Source organism: Oreochromis niloticus, linkage group LG4 (genome assembly GCF_001858045.2).
Source record: "Oreochromis niloticus isolate F11D_XX linkage group LG4, O_niloticus_UMD_NMBU, whole genome shotgun sequence".
NCBI classification, from domain to species: Eukaryota; Metazoa; Chordata; class Actinopteri; order Cichliformes; family Cichlidae; genus Oreochromis; species Oreochromis niloticus.
In genome coordinates this window covers 4,140,407-4,163,445 of record NC_031969.2, presented here as the reverse complement: position 1 = coordinate 4,163,445, position 23,039 = coordinate 4,140,407, and the positions used below count along the sequence as shown (strand labels likewise).

Genomic DNA, 23,039 nt, shown 5'->3' with positions numbered 1-23,039 from the left:
GCAGCAAGAGTCCTGACAGGGACTAGAAAGAGAGAGCAGATTTCTCCTGTTTTGGCTTCCCTTCATTGGCTTCCTGTTAAATCCAGAATTGAATTCAAAATCCTGCTCCTCACATACAAGGTCTTAAATAATCAGGCCCCATCTTATCTTAATGACCTTGTAGTACCATATCACCCTATTAGAGCACTTCGCTCTTGCACTGCAGGCCTACTTGTTGTCCCTAGAGTATTTAAAAGTAGAATGGGAGGCAGAGCCTTCAGTTTTCAGGCCCCTCTTTTCCTGAGACAGACACTATCTCTACTTTTAAGATTAGGCTTAAAACTTTCCTTTTTGCTAAAGCATATAGTTAGGGCTGGACCAGGTGACCCTGAATCCTCCCTTAGTTATGCTGCAATAGACGTAGGCTGCTGGGGGATTCCCATGATGCACTGAGTATTTCTTCTTCAGTCACCTTTCTCTGAGGTTAATAGAGCTCTCTGCATTAAATCATACTTGTTATTAATCTCTGGCTCTCTCTGGCCGCCCCTCCCTGAGCCTGGTTCTGCCAGAAGTTTCTTCCTGTTAAAAGGGAGTTTTTCTTTCCCACTGTCGCCAAAGTGCTTGCTTATAAGGGAGTCATATGACTGTTGGGTTTTTCTCTGTATGTATTGTTGTAGGGTCTACGTTACATTATAAAGCGCCTTGAGGTGTTGTTGCAATTTGGCGCTGTATAAATAAAATTGAATAGAACTGAATTATTGCAGACCAGCATGTAAAGTGTAGAACTGAACAACCTGATTTACCTGGCTTAGCATGGGCAAACTCCATCCTTTCATGTGTGCTGACGTTATTAAAACTTGTGTTAAACACAACTGTGAACTGCATGGCATTAAAATATTTATTCAAGTAGGTCACAAATTAATGGCTCATCTGACGGATCCGAAAGATATCAGGAGCAATATTTAACCTCAGTATCATATTTGTTGTCATGGATGGCTACTCTGTTCTGTACTGTGTCCCAGAAAGGAGCCATGGTGTTAGAAGATTGTTATTCTTTACAGAAATGAAAGCTGACAGCACATTCCTGTGAAGAATACCCAGAGAGATCTGCCTTCTAAATGTGTTAAATGTGTATCTCCAGCAAATTGTTCCAGAATCTTTCTTCACTTATGGAGAGACTGTTTAAAGAAATCTGTCCCATCTGTCGACGAGCCAGCAAGCCTAAATGCAGAGGATGATTTATGAAATGGATATGTGATAGCACGCCGAATGTCTGATGTGAGAAACCTCGCGCAGGGATGACTTTTTCATCTTAATCTCCATTTGGAAGGTCATCTGGCGTCACGAAAAAGAAGAGTTGGGGGTAGGGTGGAGCCATGAAGATCTAAGCGTCCCACAGAGGCAGGGCCACTTGATAGAGCCACACCATTACAGTGACATACAGTCATTAGCCAGCTCAGCTCTTTGCTGCCAGCCCAATATGTTCAGTAGCAGTTAGCATTCAACTTGCGTTAATGGGGTAATTCCCATTCAGCTGGGATAGCAACCTTATGAGCGATGTGTCACATCTATAGTCAACTAGTGTAGCAGCCACGCAATAATTTCTCCACTCACTCCCGCATTAAATGACACTCAGTCTTTGCCAAGATCATACCCCCTCTCTTCCATTTTCCACTCGGCTCTAAATCACACCTCACTGTCTCTATTACATACCTCAGCTGCTCTAAATCACTTTCGCCTGCACATTCCTTTTCTCCTCCATTTAATCGAACCCCACTTTTCTCTTGTATATCAGAACATCTAACTTTTACACTGCTGCTTAAAATGGGCTCTGTGTCTGACATTGACAGCACTGTTAGAAAGGGCGATATTTACCTATATCTAGGTTTGGCTTCAGGAGTAGTGCAAGCATACGAAGACTTTTAGAAGTTTTTTAACAACAGTATATGCAAGCATAAATAAATACACGAGCACTGTAGCATAATTAAATGGGTTATTATACCTCAAACTGCCTTACACTAATGATAGTACATAAAACAACAGCAATTCAAATTGCTGCCTTACAATTCAGTTATGCAAAAATAGCTCCATTTTACAGATGGGAAAAATTGTATTCAAGTTTTTAAATTCAGAAAAGATCCTCGGATGATGTACCTGGGACTGATATCTGTGGAAATGACTAAGGTGGAAGACATCTACCTTTTTTAAATCTCTAGTGGAAATGGTTGAAAAGTGAGTCCCAAATATTAAACCAATGGATAGACATTGAACTAATGAGGAACTACTGAATAGAAATGTTGACCTATCAACTGAAGATTAAGGTCAGTATCTTGGACCAAAATTGGAAGATATGGACTTCATGTAAAGATAAGTGAATATTTGGTTTGTGTGTTTTTTTCTTCTTTCCTTTTTTAAAATTTGTATCTGTAAAAATTCTGTTTAAATAGCGAGTAAAAAACCCCAAAACTAATTCATTATTACATTATTTATTTGTGCACAGAATTGTATAATCTGAAGACTTAAAAAAATGTAAATGTGTAAAATTAAATAAATAAATAAAAAATAATATTTTAACCAATCCAAAGAATTGTGAAGATTGACCACATCTCTCCTTAGTTATGAAAGTGAGTAGTGACCAGAAAAATGTTTTTTGACTAATGATGTAACAGTGAATTTTACCTTTGATCCTTTTGGATATTATTATGTGACCATGTTTTATTTGTCTTTATGACATTTTGTCATTGTAAGTATGTGAATTCTCGGGATTTCTGAGGTAATCCTGAACTATAGTAATCCTGAGGCATCACATGTGTATGGAATCAGAGTGACCTTGAATTTCATCAAAATTCCCTTTGTTGAGGAAAAATCATGTGAACATGATGCAACGTATGAAGTCAACGTGACCTTGACTTATGAATGCCAAAATCTAATGAGTAAATACGCTTTGCTTAGGTCTTTTAAGGCAACAAGTTTGCACAATTTTTTCATGCTTGGAAAGCAATTAGATTTTACTGTGTAGTTTGTCACTGAGTACAAGGAAATATTTGTATCAAAACTGAAGAAATTTGCTCCTAGTGTTCACGATATATTGTGTTTGTGACAAACTGAAAACATAAAGCCTAACTGCAGAAATCTTTCTTAAACGGTTGCACAATCAAGCAGATAAAAAAGGTAAGGTCAAAAATGTGCTGCAACGGTCGATAAATAATATTTGGGAAGCAATGGCATGAGCAGGAAGATGTTATGGCAAATGTCTGACTGTGGCTGGAGAAGAGAAGACTCCAAACCTCCCAAGCAAAAATTGAGTCATTGCTGAAATGACCTTTTAACTATCTTTAATAAAAAACTACTGTCACCGATTTATTTGAATGAGTCATGCAGCTATCTCAGGTCCAAAAATGTCATTCTGAATAAACCTTATTGAGCTGTGAATTTGTGTAAAACACCAGTTTTCCTGATGCTTCAGTATGTCTCGTTTTGTCGGTTTGACTGTACATCTCCCAAACGGATCATCCATTCACCCAACTTCCCCAACCATATAGTCCCACCTCTGCGTTCTTAATGTTTTGGTTTTTCATCTGTTGTAGACAGAAACCCCATTTATGCAGTGTGTGTGTGTGTGTGTGTGTGTGTGTGTGTGTGTGTGTGTGCACATGTGCACATGTGTGTGTAAAATGGTCCTTCCGCGTCCATTTTGGGAGGCAAAGTGCGTCAGAGCGTGAAGGCTAGCTGTCGCACCGAATTACATTCAGTGGTTGGGCACAGCACTGTGTGTGTGTGTGTGTGTGTGTGTGTGTGTGTGTGTGTGTGTGTGTGTGAGAACACAGCTCCAGTGCTGTAAAACAAAATGAAGGAATCTCTGTCTTTTCCTGCTCTGTCACCACTGCCTCTTAATCACCTCCAAAACATCCATGTTTATCAGGACCAGTACTGAGTTTATTATGTGTTTTGTAAATTCTTATCCCAATCTTCACAATAAATTAATGTCTAACTAGAATCATGCCCAAACCCACAGCTAGCATGCTGAAGGTCTATCTCAATGTGAAGAGTAGCCAAAAAATGCCATGCCAAAAGTTTGGCTGCAGCTGCCAACGCTGATTTTCTAGAAGCAGATATTAAAGAAGGTGAAGTGCTAAATCAGCTAATGCTAGCACGTTTTTAGTTCATTCCTGAATTAATGTCAGTGTGTATGTCTGCTCCTCAGACATCATTTTCACATATTTAAGATATGAGGCGGTGATCTTTGACAAAAAAGCAAAAACAACTGTTTATCCTTTAACCCATGTTAATGTTTGCATTTCATTTCAGTCAAAGCTAGTTATCAAACTGAATCCATAGGCTGTATGTGCATTGCACAGATGTAGGCATCATTGATGCTATGTAACAAATGACTAGAATTAGAAAGGTAAGCTTAAGTGAGACTACAGCTGCCTGTGTCAGTAGAGCTGTCAGTCAGTCAGCATAAACCAGTTAATAAACTCTAAATAGACAAAATTTTACTCTTCAGACGTTTGTTTGATAGGAGCTGGATTCTACATTGGCTCTTTTTTGCCCCCAAAGTCAGTGCTGGGAAAATTACTTATTTAGTAACAGATCCATCTTTTGCAGGCCTAAAACACAGAGATAGCCAACAGTCACTGTGCACACATTCACACCTATAACGAATTTAGATTCAACCAATTGGTTTAACATCCATGTCTTTGGACTTTGGGATAAAGCTGGAGTACCCGAGAGAAGCCAGGCAGACACAGAAGAGCAAGCATATTCTACATAGAAAGGCCCCAGCCAACCACAGGATTTAACCCTAGGGTTTTCTTGCTGTGCAATACATGTTAAAATAGTAATAACGCACTCTCGGCCTTAGAAGCTAGTATAGCCCTCTTTGCCAGAAATATGTTTTAGTGAGCTTGTCGCTTAATTTTCAGTAGCTCCTTGATATGAGTTTACTGAAATGTTTGATCATTCTTCTATCCAAATTCCTTCAAGTGTATGATGCCCAGAGGTTTTCTGCACACAGTTGCCTGTTTCGAAATATTTGATAATCTTTGGCTGTTTTGGTCCTGTGCAAATGCTGTTTCTGATGCAGGTCAAAACATGCACTTTCCTTCTGACTGTAAACACATGCACTTAGACACCAACAGATCAAAATCATCCACCCTTAAACTGAATTTGCACTGTTGCGAGGTGTTATAAATTTAATTCTGGATTATTTTTTCTCCTAGTGGAATAATTTATTTTAAAAAAAATTCGTCTTTCCAGACTCTTTCCAGAAATACTAGAAGTTTGGTTCCACCTGTCAACTCCTATGAAAGTCCAGATCAGCATTTGTTTTTTTTTTATTTTTGAATTCAAAGGTGTTTGTATGTCATTTCTTTTTCTTAGTCAGTGAGCAGCTGTTTTGTTTAATTTATTTAAATCAGCTACAAAGATTGAAATTTTACATTTATTTTTGCTTTGAGTGAATCAGTCACCTGTATGCATTGTTTCCAAGCAGATCAAATGCTTCCTTAACAAAAAAAAAAAAGAAAAAAGAAAAGTTTAGACTGAGCAACTATTACCTTGGGATGTACTGACATTTTCACATCCCACTGCACACAAACATGTAGTGCCCTTAAAAAGTGCAGGCAGGGATAGTGAGGGGAGGTGGTTGTAGAAAACCAGCACACTGCTTTTCTAATCACCTGATTGCTTCATCTGAGTGTTCACCAAACCCAAACAAAAACTTATATTCGGCTACATAATTACAGACCTCGTGCCTTGTGCTTAATTTATAAATTAAGAATTGAATTATGGCTGGTAGAGAAACTTTATCATAGCATGTAAGCTAGACTGTTACAGTGATTTGCTGTAGGGTGTAACTCTGTTCATTTTCAATTCAGTTTTATTTACATAGTACCAAATCACAACAACAGCTGCCTCAATGTGCCTTATATTTTAGGCTAAAGACCCTGAAAATTCCCCAGAAAACCCCAACATTTGGCAACAGTGGGAAGGAAAAACCCCCTTTTCACAGGAAGTAACCTCTGAGAGACCAAAAGACCAAAAATAATAAACCGTTGTATTTACAGGGAGATGGTTAAAATAAACAGCATACTGGTTTCCCTTTCCTGTTGTGTATCAACACTGTGCATGAAAGAGAGTGTTGTGCACAATAACCCCAAGGCATTTTGAAGCCTTGGGGTTATTGTCGAGGCCGTCTCTGTGCTGATATTGTGGAACGAATATTTGTCATATTTGGACAAGAGAATGGCACACTAATACATCAGCTGATGTTAACAATCTTAGTTAGCACGTTGTAGTCATAAACTATACAGTCGTATTTTCAGTTAGAGAAACATTTCATCACTCATTCAAGTCACTTCTTCAGTTCATCAGTCTGAAGTAGTCTCCTGAGTGAAAACGCTACGTCCAGATCAACAGAATCAACTTTTTGGGATTTGCTTCCTTACCTTGCCTTGAGCATGCATCAAGATATACAGTGGTAGCTGTAGATCAGGAGGTAGAGCAGGGAAGGTTGATGCATTGAATTTGTGTAAATGTTAGATAGAAAGAACTTACGTGCTTGAATGGGTGTACATGGGTGAATAAAGCACTTTGAGTGCTCGCGTAGTAAATGTTACATAAGAACCAGTCCATTTAGGTACAACACATGTGTTAATTTGTTCTAAATAATGGAGAAATGAAATGTTAGAATTTGACTGACACACAAATGTCCTGAATAATCTGTATCTCAAAGTAAGCCATGTTATGAGTGAGTTCATTAAAATGCTTGTAAAAATTAAAAATGTTCCAAATATCAACAGCATGGAGGAGAGAGCAAGTTTCGTTTGAAGGTGAGGCTTAGCAGACAGCGGAGTGAAATCCATTCGACTCACATTTTAACGTGGGAGTCTAACGGGTGTGAAGCACTTTTGGAAACACTCCTCAAGTGGCTATTAGAGGAAGTATTAGGAAGTGCTGGCTTAATTTTACATTCCTAGTGGTTGCTGATTGGTCAGTATTGAATAAAGGAGTCAAAGCACTTTTCTTTAAGCACGGTTAAACCACATAGCCAACAGTTACCGGACAGACTGCCCTATGTGTTGTTGTTTAATATCTACAATAACAAATCTTGTTGGCAAAGGAGTATCTGACAAATAAAACATGTCACAGACACACAGACACACACACACACACACACACACACACACAGTAAAACACTTCAAGATGTGGTCGTAGTCCTTTTTAAAACAACAAAAAACAGCTTGTAAAAGCATGTCCTCAATAAGATGGCTGCAAACTCAAAGATATATAAGCTACACGCCTACACACATGCTCTCTCGGTGCTGAGCAAGATATATGTTCAATACATGTGCCACTTCCTACTGCACTCCCATCCTTACGTCTCAAATCTCATATTCCTTCCTGTTTTTCACTTCTGCTGCTTACACATGAACCCTGGTAACCTTCACAGAATGAGAAAACTGAAAATCAGCTCATTTGTTTTTTCTTGAACAACCCCTTGGAGATTACTCTGTTGGTAAATTGGTACCTTTAGGAACAAAATGAAACTCTGTGAGGAGAAACTACAAGTCATTTAATATAGACTCCAATTATTCTAACCACAGTTAGAGTATGAGCTTAAATGCTGAAATGTATATTTGTTGCAGAAACTAACAAATGATGACGCAGGAAACTCTATGATGATTCTAAAAAAAATTAAGCTAACAGCAGTAAAATAAACAAGAACCAGGGTGAGTAACAGATACTTCTATGAAATTTACATATATTTGCATCACTTCTGAGGAATTAGAGAAGTTAAAAGCTGAACACGTGCAATAGCACATGTGGCACTGTGCGCAGTGGAAGTTGAAAGCAGGTTGAAGCGGGGTTCAGAGGACGTTGGGTCGAGCTGAGACTACCACAGTGCAAGCTGCCACAGGGCTGCGGTGGCAGCATTCTCACACCAGCCACTTCCTCAACCTTCTCACGCTATGAGGCTCACTGAGTTGTCAGCATGGCTATATGTGCATATGTCTGTGTCTTCATGAAAGCTTTAACCTAACAGCGTTGTGTAACTGTGGTTTCACAGCAGACTGATCAGTGAGCCTAATTTTCTGTTTTAGGAAGGCATTTGCATTTTCTTTCTTATACTGTTGGTTTTCTTCTCCTCAGGGTCTATTCATAGCTTAGTGCAAAGAAGAAATTAATTTTACTCCTCCTCAAAAAAAAAAAAACTAAAACAAGATACCTGTACAAAATATAGAAAACATACTGTATAACATCCAAACTGCATAAAGTATACAAAAATGTTATGAAACACCTGAACTGTGATCCCCCCCTTGTGGTGGCTAGTGGGTAATACACACTGTATGTATTAACAACTAAGAAAGGCACATTAATTTTTCTTTTTTTAATTGTAATATGGGAGTAAAAAGGTTTTAGCATACAAAGACAGCATATTCTCAAAACAGGTGATTAAGGCTCATGTCCACATTTTGACCTCAATCATATAGTCTTTAATTTGCTATTAGCTTTTAAATATAATACTGGTTCTTATGATGTGGGATAGAATCAACAAGAGGTGAGCTTTATTAGCTGACATAAATCCAAAAACAAATTCCAAAAGGTAACAAACAAACAGAAAACACAGTAGATGGCAAAAACTGGAGAATATGGAGAATAACTGAGGAATCTGTTGATGTGCATTAGACAGCAGGTGACAGGTGGGGAATAAGGCACAGCTAAAAGAACCCAACACAGATGAACGCAATCAGAAAACCAGGACATAAACCTAAAAACACAAGCAAACACCAACTATCAAAGTAAAACAGGAAATGGCCAAAAAGACAATTCAACAGGAAAGAAAAAAATGACTGAAGATGATAAGAGAACAATTTAGGACAAGCCTGATTTTATAATTTACATTTTTTGCAAAGATAATTTTAGAGACCTGAGGTACATATCGTGAGATAAGTGTAAGTCTTGATAGTGATTTGGTTCCTGCCTTGGTTATCAGTGTTTGACAAACAATGCTTTTATTGTCTGGTGTTATTCAAAACAACATATAGTAGATATACTTAATAGTCAAAAAAAATATTATGAATTTTAAATATAGGTCAAAATGTTTTACATGTACAATAGTTGTGTAAATCACTCAAAATCTAACAGGCTCGTTTGTTTGGATGTGGAGGTAATTATTTTATTTAAGTGCACATGAAACATCATTCAAGGTTGCTGCTTATTCCATAAATAACCACATAAGTACTTCTTTTTGTCCACTGCAAAAAAGAAGGAAGTATGTAGCATTTCTGCACAGAACAGTTTCACTTTGTTTTTCTGTCACTGTTGACTCATATTGTATCTCGTGTGTCTCAGACTTGTTCTTTCTTGTGTTACTGTGAGATCAGATTAGAGGTCACTAGTCATCTCGGTGTTCAGAAAGACTTAAAAACCTATCTCAAAAAAACTTCTGGGGAACAAGTCTTTAAAGACTATTTTTGAACAGATTTATCCTTCCTTGGCTGTAGTCTTGTGTGATTAGCATAAACTGACAAAACGACCGAGTGAACTTGAACTATCATACTGTCAGATATGAATGTAATGAGGTAGCTCATTATATCTGTGCTGCTCACTATTATTTCTATTGTGCTGTAAGACTTTGGACCTCCATCTTCCTTCTCTTCTACTTCTTAAGTAGCTTCCTTCTAATGATATTATATCACTAAGCTACCAGGTACTTTCAGGTCAGTGTGGAACTTTGTTCTGCTTATCTATAGTTCCAAAATGTTGCATATTTGGTCTATTTTATAAGATAAAATTCTGGGTATTTTCTCTACCATCAAAGTAAAGCCAAGCAGAGATGTGATATCCTGGTGATGGTACTGACCTTTGTTTCTTCTGCAAAGTGCTGTGCACATATGTTTCCCAGAGGTTTGGCTCTTAGGCCGAGTTTAAAGTGCATGTTAATTGTGCATTAATGTCTCTTCAAACCACCAGATGGCAGAAATGAGTAAACATGAACAGATGGAGATGGATTACTGCTGTTCAAGCTGAAGGAAGTCTCGTTACTAAGCAAACCAGAAACAAAACCTCCATTTTTATTTTTAACATGTACCATGATCTTATTTGGAGAACGCTGAGAACATTGTGTGACGCAGTCATGCACAAAGACATAATGTCATTTAATTGTGCACATTCGGCCAGAGTTTCACATGTAAATTTTTTAATTAAGAAAGCTGGTGTACTGTGCTGATGTTGTGAACAATCTTAAAAGGAATTAGTTAACAATTTACACCAGAAGGAGACATTAGCTTTGTAGCAAGATGCCTTTGTGAGGCGCCAGGCTGTTTTCAGTATTTTATTTGTTTCATTTACTATATTATAAAGAATGATGAAAGACATCTATCAAGACCCATTGAGACTTAAATCTGAGCTAAACGTTAAGGCTCAGCAAAACAGATACAAAGCTAAAGTTGTTTAACACACACACACAAAATAGCCATGAAACAAATAATGAACAAGAGAACTGAAACTCGAATGCTGTGAAGAACAACAAAATTCTTCTAAAACAATAAGAGAGACTGATAAAGTCATACAGAGATGATCACTTCAACTTATTGTTGGTAAATGTGGTTTTACAAGTTACTGAGTCATGGGTTATACTCGGTTTTTTAACAGATGGCTTCTACATTTTGCCTTAGTTTTTGATAAATAAATAATGATGCCATGTAAAATGCTATGTTGCTGCTCAACTGAGGTTGTATTTAAATATTTTAAAGCCAGATGGTTTTCTTATTATGTATTTATACATAAAACCTTAGAATCGACAGAAGTTGTTTTTTCTTCTCACCACGGCCTACAGCCTTTCTGTGATGCATGGATATTAAGAAATGAAAAGGTAAATTGAATTGAATTGAATTGAATTAAAGTTAAAATAGTAATAACTTCAAAAAAATGTTACACTAAGGTAGGCTTTATGTGGCATCTTCTTTTGTAATTTCAGTTCATGGTCAAAGCGACTGCCAGAGTTCAAACCGAGCACCAGAACAGGGGAAGGAAGGATTTAAGTGACTGAATTTCATACAGTTGTCGTTATGGTTCAGAAACTGCTCATTTCCTGGGTTTTTCTCCCTAGTTCTTTATATTTTTAAGATTATCATGCATTGTATTTAATATTACATTTGGAATCATATATGCATACATTTACTTTTAACCGAAATTGTTTAAGGAAAATAATAAAAAAATGTAAAATGCTGCTTTTACATCTAAGGGCAGCCTTTACAGCTTTGTACAGACAGGCTGCAGCTTTTCATGGTTTTTTTTCCCCCTGTAGTATATATCTCTTAAAGAAATATAAATGTACATAAAATGTAAATTTTAAATAAAAGTCACTTTCAGTAACAAGTCATCCGCTTTCAGCTAAAAGAAATGACACAGACACCTTAACTGTCAGTAACCTAAGTGTGAGATTTTGGTGGGACATGTACAAAAGATCACGTGAGTATGAGTTCCTCTTCATCTACATTTTTTTTTTTTTTTTGCCTCATTCATGTTATCGAAACTTCACAGGCCTGTCACATAATGTAGATTACAAAGATACAAAGGCATGCTGACCACTGCCCCAGTGCACAGACTGTGCACCTGTGAAATCAATGTCCTACCTTCCTGCTCCTCTCCACATTTTATTTTATTGCCAACACTACAAATATCAGCTCTACATTTTAAAAACAAACACCTGCATTTTATGTCCAACAGATGTTATCAGTGATTTTATTTTTTCATGAAAAATCCCAAAACAAAACAAATGTTTTAGAGATATTAGAATGCATTTTTTTATTTCATATATAGGATTCTTGAAGTGAACACAATTTTAAAAACTCTTCACTCTGTACATACTGCACAAGAAAAAGGTAAATGAATATAACTGTCAGCTGCTGCAGCCTTTGTCTGTTGCACTCTGTAGCCTGTGTTCATTAAAAAATACAAGGAAAAAGGAAGTGTGTGGAGGAACGCATTTCGCAAGTGTTAAGCATTTCTGTACAGCACATCAACTTGGGTTTGGTGTCGCTGATGACTCATTTTGCTCTGACTATGTTTTCTGTCTCAATCATGTGGACACAGCAGAGAAACTTTTATCTGGCAATAGGTGAGCTGCATTTTACATTTTTAGGTTGATCTGTCTTATTTTTGTATACTTACACAAAGGGTCAGTGTGACAAGCATGTTAAATTCAAAATGCCTTAAATTTAGAGTTAAATTTCCTTACACCTGATCTTTTCTTTAGTGTGTCTATATCAGAAACAAAACATGTGCATGTCTCGTTTCAGACGTTTAATGAGCCTTTGTTTTCTCTGCAGTCTCTTATCTCTTCATCTCATCTTCAGCTTCTGCAGGTCAGTCTTATTTTGTGAAATTAGTTTCAGATTATAAGGTTTTGCATAAATATCACCACATGCAGGAAATCCTGAGCAATCTGTTGTCTTGTCTTTTTCTTTTGTTAGATTTTGACATCAGTTTAGTCGGGTCAGCTCGGTGCTATGGAAGAGTAGAAGTCTATAACAGCACCAGCAGGGGAAAACTCTGTGATGATTCCTGGGTCTCAAATGATGCTACAGTGGTCTGCAGAGAGTTGAAGTGTGGGAAGGCACTGGCAATCTCTCAGTCGGTCAACTTTAATTCATCAACAGAAGAAATGTGGCTTGCAAATGTGAACTGTTCGGGGCAAGAAACGTCTCTAACGCAGTGTCCTCATGGAGCATTTGGAAAAAATGGCTGTGAACACAATGAGGGTGTGGGTGTTGTCTGTTCAGGTGATTTACATCTACATTTTAGAGCTAGGCCCATAGAGCTTTATAAGTCAATACACTTTGATGCAGCACTGCCACTTTGAGGTTAATAGGTGCGGCACAGGGGCGTAACACTTCCATCCAACACAACCATCAACGAGTGACATGATGTGGCTGCAAAAATATCACTTATGCATTAATGCCTGTGAACCTTGTATTTACATATCTATTGTATATATATGTATTTCTTGACATGCAAAGAGCATCTTATAGAGGAAGTCTTCATGACAGTTAGTATCAGCAGTTGAGTTGCTAAATTTAAAGTAACAACTTGTGATTATGAATGACGCTTCACAGTTGCCAACAGGTCTATTTTGATGATATTTAGTACAGTGTACAGTAATAGATTCCCAGATGACTGCAGTGAATGAATGCAAAATATCTTACTTTAACACTGTAAAAGTGGTATGGACTGAATGCTACTTTGTTTTCCTATTTTTAATCTAGAGACCCTGCAGCAGCCCAACATCTCCCTGACATCTCTTGATGGTGTACAGGTCTGGGGTCCTAATGCAGATGCAGAGGTCACCAAGGGCCATAGCTTTGTCTTTACCTGCTTCATTAACTCAAGCCTCAATCCAAGCCATTTCAGGCTGATCTTCTCCAACATCCCACACACCAAGCCAGCTGTCAACAACTCAGCTTCCTTTAGTTTCCCTGTAGCTGAGTATAAACACCAGGGCAACTATAGCTGTGTGTATCTCATAACTCTGGAATCACAGAACTTAACTTCTACCGAGTCAGCACCGATTCATGTCGTCATCACATGTAAGTAGACCACTGGACATAAATCTCACCATTACTGTATGTCATCTTCAGTAATTTACAGGGTTACTTGATTCGGTGCAACAAGTTCAAATGTGTAATGGAAAATGGTAACACAACCAGTAATTCAAAGTAATATTTGCAAAAGTCGTCATTCCTGTATTATGTAAACATTAATTAACTGAACACTAACATGGGTCAGCTTTTAGATCACCATCAACTCTATACTCACCAGCCACTTCATTAGGTGTACTTGTTCAGCTTCATGTGGAAGCAACTCGATGCAGAAGAATTTTATTTAAGGGACTTTAAATGCTGGTGATCCGAGTATTTCTGAAACTGTGGATGTACTGCGATTTTCCCTCACAACCATCTTTAGGGTTTACAGAGGATGATCCAAAAAGGAGAAAATATCTACAAGCTGACTGGAAGTCAACACTAACTCAAATACATTTTTCAGCCAGAGTCTAAAGATCAGCTCTGAAAGCACAACACATCAGACCTTGAAGTAGATGAGCTACAGCAGGTGAAGACTACACCAAGTTCCTCTACTGTCAGTTAAGAACAGAAAACTGAGGCTACATTTCACACAGGCTCACCAATATTAGACTACAGAAGACTGGTTGTTGTTCCCTGGTCTAATGAGTACTTATTTCTGCAACATTCAGATAGTAGTATCAGAAATTGGTGTAAACAGCACCCCACATCTAGACTCAGCAACTTAGTGTTACCTTGGGTTCCAGTGTTCCAACATCTGGAAGAACTAGAGATTGATGATGTACAACACAAACTCTACGGCAAGAGGGCGAGAGGTAATAATCATCAGTCATGTCAGGTAAAGGGGGAGATATCATCCTTTTCACTCTCCAACATTGGGTATCAAGCTCTAGGAACAACTGGTGATGAAGGCGTTGAATGTGAGAAGAGCTGACCTGAAAGAGAAGATTGTGGCTGTGCTGGGAACCTGGACCATCTGTGCCCGACTACCAAAACTACAGAAAGTATCCTCTGAAAGTTTACTAGAAGATGTGAATGCAGCATTACAGACAATCCCTGCTGAGACCATAACTGAAACCAACCAGCTGATCTACACCATGGCAACAGTGATCCTTTAGATGCTTGGCTACAAGATGAACAATAACAAGGAGCAGTACCCCTTCCTGCAGTTTCTTACATCACTCATGTTGCAACAGAAAACTCATCTGTTATGATGTTAGAGCGCTTCAACAGACACCATGCTAATGCCGCTCTGTTTCCAAACTAAGTGCTGCTCGCAACTGATCTTGAAACGGTGAAAGCAGAGCTAGTGGCAACTTGTCTAGTATGCTAATCTTCCATCAGTCTCCCATTAAGAGAAAAACTGCAAGTTGCTGGCCTCTTAGTTTCACAACCTCCAGCCATTTTTAACAGGACATGGAGACGCCCATGAGAATATCTACCCCATACAGACTGTCAAATGGCATTAATTCTGCTTCCACAGACAACAGCTAACTCCATATACAAGATAACAGCAAAGTAAGGGATGGATGGATCAAGCCAAATCAAATGAAACAAAAACAAGACTTAAAGAGCAATAAAATATAAAAGTCTCCTATATAAGAGTCCAAATCTCCTGGATTCAGTTATTGTGGATTATAGCTGCACAAGTCCACATCTTCATATTCAGAGTCTGTTCGTATTACAGAATTTTATTGGAGGTAATTGAAAATACAGTTTAGTTTTTTGAGGAATGTAAATATTACTCCAGTTTATTATTCTCAAACGTGAACAAATGAGGTATTGTGAAGTTATGATGGGAAAATTGTAACTGCAGGTCTGTACAGCAAACAGGAAATCCTGATTCCTGCTTCCTGTATCGTTGTCTGCACGCACATGTACACTTTCACTCTCTCCCAAACTGTATAAAACATTAGTGCAGCAGTTGCATCATGTGAAAAAGAAAGAAAACCTGACCACAGCCTTACTGCTTCCATAAGAATTATGAAGATAAGTTACAGGTTAAGCTGTTCATCAAATGCACTTTATTAATTGATCATCAGCTAGTCAGGTCTGGTTTAATACAATTCCTCAATGTGTCTGGGAGTGTACTTTCCATCAACTGCATCAACTGCAAAGAAGCCCAAGTGTGAAATCCGGACCCACACACTGTTCGATTGTCAGTCGCAGCACTTTTATTCAGATCCACAATGTTTTCCACTGCTTCAGCACCTTGTGTTTAACTGGGAAGCCAGCTTTCCAGCTCCCTCCCACACCACACACACCTCTCCTTCCCAACTCCAGACACTAAAATGGGGGAGAGCTCATCAGTTAAAATCCCTCACACCTGTACCCTTCGACCTCCCGGTACTGCCCTGTGAACTTACCATACCACCCTCCACTGCAGCAGAGTCAGAGACCGAACTCCTGCCACACCAAGAGCAACATCTCAGACTCTTCAGCTATATTGAACAGTATCATGTATGGCAAAAACTAAACACACCATATCAGCACAAACACTTTGCACTAACTTTTAAGCACAGAGGTAAAGGAGTTTGGTTTTGTTGTCCAGCCACTGGACCTGGGCACTCAGCAGTCATTGAGGCCACCATGAACTAATTGCTTCCATGTTGTAATCCTTTATTTCTTAGTTCCTTGGCTGCTGCTGGTCTATTTAGTAGTTCCTGCTGCGATCCTGCTGCTACTGCTGGTCTTGATGGTGGTGTGTCTGGTAATCAGGAGACGACGAGCAAAACAACATGAAGGCCATGTCCAGATGCAAAGTCTGTGCTTACCTGTGCAATGTATCAAATGAACAAATATTTTGGTGATGTAGATGTGCATCAGTCAATCTTTTCTACTACTTATGTTTCAGTTACTGCCACAAACCGTTATGAAGATGATGAGGAGGAGGGGGAAGAGGAGAGGGACTATGTGAATGTTCAACCAGTGGACAGAAAAGAGACAAACGAAACACAAGAAGTGGAGGAAGACAAAACTGATGATCATGATTATGAGAACATGGAGAATGAAGATAATTACATAGGATGCACACCGCTGTCTGTGAGTATAGAGGACAGAGCAGAGGAAGACACAGATGAAACCAGTGATGATGATAATTATGAAAACATGAAGGGTGAAGATAATTACAAAGGATGCACCCCGCTGTCTGTGAGTATAAAGGACAGAGCAGAGGAAGACACAGATGAAACCAGTGATGATGATAATTATGAGAACATAAAGGATGAAGATAATAAAACAGGATGCACACCGCTGTCTGTGAGTATAGAGGACAGAGCAGAGGAAGACACAGACGAAACCAGTGATGATGATAATTATGAAAACATGAAGGGTGAAGATAATTACAAAGGATGCACCCCGCTGTCTGTGAGTATAAAGGACAGAGCAGAGGAAGACACAGATGAAACCAGTGATGATGATAATTATGAGAACATAAAGGATGAAGATAATTACAAAGGACGCACACCGCTGTCTGTGAGTATAGAGGACAGGGCAGAGGAAGACACAGACAAACCCAGTGATGATGATGATGATGATAATGAAAACGACTATGAAAATGTAACGGAGGAATATGCCGAACAAACTGTAGACATTTATGGACAGGAGCAGGAATTTTATCAAATCTTTTAGGTTTCCAATGATTAGTATCAACCTGGGGAGCCAACATATGAGAACTACACAAGAAGAATACACACATCAACACTTTGAAGTCCTTTGATCTTCTCGGTCTGAACTTCTATTTCATAGTGTGACATGAATCTAATATCTAATAAAATCTAATGCAGTGTTTGTTAACTCAGCCAAGGCAGTTATGTTTATGTAGTGTTTATGTGCGTGAGAGTCATTCTGTCTGTATGCACAATAGCTTGAAAGGTTTTTAACAATTTTTGATTAAACCTTGTAGTGGTGTAGAACAGGGTCATGTTAACAATCCGTTAACATGACCCTTACATCCACCAAAGTCATCAAAGTCAACTCAGTGAGTTAAAACTGTGGTGGTTTGGCCAGATGCTGGTCGATGTGTAAAAATAATGTTATTTGGTGGTGTCTATGGCGGAGCTTCCACAGAGGCCAGCGGGTGAATGAGGGAAAGGTTGAGCTTGCGAGACTCAAGGCGGCCGCCGGTCCCAGTGTCAGGTGAACTGAACTCCATTAGGAAGTTATGACCTGCAGTCTATCTGGGTCAGATATAAACCAAGTTTAGGTGGAGTTTATTTTCGTTGTGCTGACTTTTTACAGTCAGTTACAATAACTCATACTGCGTGCTAGCTAGCATGACGGAGTTTCTATACAGCTGGGCGGGTGCTATGATGTTACTGATAGTGATATGATATTGGTTTGGATATGTGGTGAGAGGGAAACATGAAGATGAAACCAGGAGATGTCCTTACTGAATCATCAGAGCTGAACAGGTGATGGAGAAACAGGTTTACCTGTTAGGTGACATGAATTAGTTGAAGGGAAGTTATGAACTGTTTGTGAGAGACAAATAACACCAGGATCCTTTTTTACATAGCTGACAGCTGGTAACTGTGCAGGGGCGGATCTAGCAAAGTTTTGTCAAGGGGCCAGGTAGGGCATTAACAGGGAGAGGGGGGCACAAAGAAATACTTTTCTTTCTTATTCTCATTTAAAATGTCTAGCTTTTAATAAATAATCATCTGAATCTTACAACCAAAGTTTTTATCTGATGTAAAATGTATAGAAATCATACATATACCGACAAGACACTGTACATCACTGTCACAACAGCGTTTGTTTTCATTTATGGCTTTTCCTATAATACCTGGTGGGTCAGTCTCTAGTCAAAATGCCCGTGCCGATTTTTTGTCCCAGTCCAGCCCTGGGCAGGACACGCAGTGAATTAATCTGAGAAGGTGCATTAAAAAACAAATGGCCGGGCCAGCGGTGCACATCGCAAATTAGTTCACATAGACACATTAGTTGTGCCGCTTCTTAATGACAGTATCTTAGCTAACAACCCCAACTACCAGATTCAACTTGTAATTGGCTAAAAATAACTTAGCCTACCGGTGAGAGGGACGTTGCTAGCTGGCAGTTTTTTCAAGCAATGTTGAAATTTCCACATTCCGACACTTCAAATGCTTCAGGGGCTGTCCGGTCAGCGCAGCATCAGCACCACGGAAATACACGGATACATCCGTAGACAGTGTTGGGAAGGTTACTTTTTAAAATGTATTCCACTACAGATTACAGAATACATGCCCCAAAATGTATTTTGTAACGTATTCCGTTACGTTACTCAATGACTCTCCAAAAGTTGAATCTGTTCATCTGGACGTAGCGTACGTCCAGATGAACAGATTCAACTTTTGGAGATTTACTTTCCTGGATGATTGAGAATGGATCAAGACGTTACTCAATGACAGTAACGTATTCTGAATACTTTGGATTACCTATTATATTATCAAGCTTTTTACAACTACATGAATGTACTATTGCTGTGTGATTTATTACTTTTACTGAAGGTTACTCGCCATACCAATACTGACTAGATTTTTAAATCTTAATATAAAATGAGTAACAGTAGGGTGGACATTAGGTAAGGCTACACTTTTTGCAGCGATCTTGTATAGAAAACTATTCCGCGTGTATATAAAACAGGTACGCGGCTCCGAACCGTAGTAAAGGGACCTCTGGCTAATACGTCTGGTTCCGACTCTTAACTGAAACTAGCTTTACTGTCTCTTGCTAGCAAATTTGACCCAGAAAACAGAGGCGTTGAAAGGCTGCTCCAACCGAACTTGTTTCGGAGGAAAACACGAACACAGTGTACAGTCGAGTCTTAATAGCTTACTTACAACTGGGCTCGTCAGGCACTCTTTTTGGCTGCAGTGCTTATTATATTTACTTGCTTCATACATGCTATGCATGTAACACTCTGCCTATTGCATTCATATTAAATATTTTTTTGAATAATACTTTAAAAAAATATTTCTTCACGTAATTATGTGGGCGGCAAGTAGGTAGGGTTGGACATGGGCCACGAGATTGAGACACAGGCATTAGACGCTCTTAATGCATGTTTTGTTTGAGTTTCCACTGGCATGGAATTACCAAAAATAGAGAGGGCATAGCCCAGAGGTTCCCAAAGTGTGGGGCCCGCCCCCTAGGGGGGCGCAGAGCCATTGCAGGGGGGGGGCGCGGTATGAAAAGAAAAGAAAAAAAAGAGCGCTTGGACACTGTGGACAGGTTTTTGACGGGGCTCCCGCATAAACGCAAAGCAGGAGATGAAGCATCGCCAAATATGTTTCCAAACCAACTTCCTTCCAAGCCAAAGACAGGAAAATATGGTGAAGCATATCTTCCCTTTGGCTTCACCTGCACAAGTGCCAAGGTAGGTCTCCCCTGCAAAATTAGTTTTCCCTGCGTCGGGAGCAGCGCTGGGCTCTCCAAATCACGGACAAACAGTATCCCACATTCTTGATTTTTAGTTCACAAACACTTCTTGTAATAACTAACTACTCCTGACATTTTGGACATGTTAGCTCTTTATGCAGTAAAGTTACAGTGGGATACAAATAATATCAGGCTGATCCTGCCATAATTTGTTCACCCTGTTCAAATCACGGACAAACAGTATCCCACAGCTGTTTATGTGTTTAAACCCATTTTGCACAGAGAGACATTTTTTGAAAAATGTATTGATAGCAATGTTGAATATTATTACACAGGAAAAAAACAACTACACGTAAAATAATTACACCGTGACGCCTCTGCCTTTCTAAATGCAGGGACAGTAACTGCGTGTGTATATGTAAGTGTGTAAAACCTGAAGATAGTCAGATTAACAGTAACAGTATTTTGTCTCTATCTGCCATTCTGCAATTCATCTCATGTAAACAATAACGTGGCGCACAGCGTGATGTGAAAAGAGGCACATACCTTTGACGCTGCGTGACGAACTCTGTAATCCTCGTCCACACGTAAACGCAAAAAAGGTGTTTTAAATAATCTCCGTTTTCGGTGAATCGCAATGCCGTTTACGTGTTGACGAAAAGCCCAAACGCATAGAAACAGCTGCGTTTTCAAAAATACCCGTGTAGGTGTGGACGTAGCGTAAAAGAGTTAGTAGTATATTTTATTACTACCTGTAATTTATTGCCGTTTACTTGTATTTGCTTAATTGTTTACTAAATGTTTGAGGTGTGAAATAAACCGCAATGGAGTTTGTAAACAAAATATGGGTGTGTGTGTTTGGAGGATGTGTTTGTGGGGGGGCGAACATTTTTCTTGTAAAAAAGGGGGGCCTGGCAAAAAAAGTTTGGGAACCACTGGCATAGCCTAACATATGAAACAGGAAAAGACTGCCGTGTAATCTATTTATTTCAACAAAGTAACTGTATTCTGAATATCACCTTTTTAAGCGGTAACTGTAATGGAATATATTACAATATCAACTGATATTGGAAAGCATCTGTAATTAATGTATTCTTAATGTAGCAGTGATGGCCTGGCTTCTAATGGCTTTTGCCCCATAGATAATAGAACCTAGCTGCCATAGCTAGCCAGCCCCATGACCAACCTAACCTAGCTCCTTAAACTAGAACTAGCTCCTAGCTAAGAAGAACTGTTTCATGAATTTCAAAGATGAACTAAGTAAGTAAATAAAGCACATAGATACATATATAAAAGCCTCTGAGAAGGCTGACTGTATTGTAGCCAGGCTGACAAAGAGTCACAGCTCTGTTGAACCTTTATCTCTTATTAATCTTAACTTGACAAACTTCCTTACGAATAAAATTTCAACCATTCGAGATGGAAAAAAAGGAATTTATGCTGCTTTTCTCATCTCTCTGAGGTAACATTAATAATTAGTTAGTCCATTCCATCACCATTTCTATTGGCCCCCAACTCTATAAGATTATTTAATATGGCCTATATGGCTCATATTTGATCCAAGTGTTTTATGCAATTATAGCTTTTCTGCAAAAGTCTCTGTGCTTGTCTTGCTTGGCCTCGCAGTGGGTACCATACTGCATATGAAGATGCTACCTAGTTCTATTTATATACATAGTAGTTATATTCATGTATTATGCCAGACACACACACCATCTTGATTAAACTACACATTTCACAGACCAGATGCTGATTCAGAGTAGCAATACCATGATTAATGTGACGAAACCTTGGGTTCAATTTTGACCAGGATGTAGACCTGCATTCTTTCATCTACATTGTATTGCCATCATTAACCCTGTAACACCAAGTGTGTCATATTTGATAAACGATTTTTGAGGCCTCTACATCATCAGTGTGATGCTATTTTTCCTGACAAAGTTGATGCATGTATCAGTCACATGTAGTCCTTTCTGGAATTTTTAGTTTTTAGTCAGTTGTTCATTAGTTGGATTGTAATGTTAGTCACACTTTGCTTCGTGATATTTTTGTCCTGTGACAGCTGTAGTTTCAAAATATATGCAACACCAACACTGTGACCTTTGATCAAAGTAGTTTCATAAAATTTTTGTTTTCTTGTTTTCTCTTGTCAGAAAACATAAAAGCGGCATGAAAATAAGTGTGAAATGCTTAGTTCCTCTTCAGTTCATCTGCAGTACGCCCAACAATGGAAATTCTTCTGAGATGGTGTGAACTTCTACTTCTCTGTGAAACTGATAAGCTGTGTTGAAGGTCATAACTGATGAGAGCTGTGACCCAGATATCAAACAGCATCTTTAGTTGCAAATTTTTTGCACCAGGTCAGCTACATTATCACAGTTTTAAAAATGTTTTATTATTGACATATATGTATATATATGTATATATATATATGGCAGAGGTGTAGTCTTTGGCCTGCTGCAGAGGAGGGGTGACACAGTGAGCTCACAGGGCAGAGTGGAGGCAGGGAAGAGCAGGCGTGCTAAAGTGGATTGATGAATGGCAACTCTTTTTATGTCTTGCAGTGAGACGGAGCGGGCGTGAGAGTGACAGTTGCATCACTAAGAAGCTTAGGTTTGCACAGAGTGAGCAGTTTATCTGGGCTGGTGCAGTAACCATAGTGTGCTAATTTGCAATCACCAGTCTTTGGACTGAGTGTGCCGAGATCAACCCACGCACTTGTGTGATTATTTTGTAATTAGATTAGATTATTATGAACACGTACACACAGCAAGACAGTTTCACATATATCTTATACAAAAGATATAAATGTAGTAAAAAACATGTTTGACAAAGTTTGTTCAGCTACAGCAATGACTCTGATCAGAAAGGCAGAGTATTTTTTAAAAGGAGTACACTGTGGCTATTCGGCCTCTGTGTCACCACCTAAAGCTAACTTTCAGTAACGTTGCTTCATGACAGTTTAACACAGTAGAGCAGGAAGGCGGGTGGTGCACTACAGTTGCACTACAGACATGTCCCTTTTCTGATGAACGGTCTGTATCGATGCTATCGATATTTGGATCGATCCACGCACCCCTACACACACACACACACACACCTATGGCATAA

The 23,039-nt window shown here is 38.8% G+C and overlaps 1 protein-coding gene across 2 annotated transcripts in view; it reads left to right on the top strand.

The window, feature by feature from the left end:
* Positions 1 to 17,777, top strand: part of LOC102080700 (uncharacterized) — a 107,651-nt gene extending 89,874 nt beyond the window's left edge. Inside the window, exons 1-6 of one of the 2 annotated variants that reach the window (XM_019358311.2) lie at positions 12,011 to 12,106; positions 12,318 to 12,353; positions 12,462 to 12,770; positions 13,254 to 13,574; positions 16,199 to 16,330; positions 16,423 to 17,777. In XM_019358311.2, coding sequence (XP_019213856.1) covers positions 12,031 to 12,106; positions 12,318 to 12,353; positions 12,462 to 12,770; positions 13,254 to 13,574; positions 16,199 to 16,330; positions 16,423 to 17,198 — 1,650 coding nt within the window. In that variant the 5' untranslated portion in view covers positions 12,011 to 12,030 and the 3' untranslated portion in view covers positions 17,199 to 17,777. Of the gene's footprint in view, positions 1 to 12,010; positions 12,107 to 12,317; positions 12,354 to 12,461; positions 12,771 to 13,253; positions 13,575 to 16,198; positions 16,331 to 16,422 lie in introns of those variants that run through there. The other variant, XM_025906695.1, reaches the window with a different exon arrangement.
* The last annotated feature ends 5,262 nt before the right edge of the window (positions 17,778 to 23,039 follow it).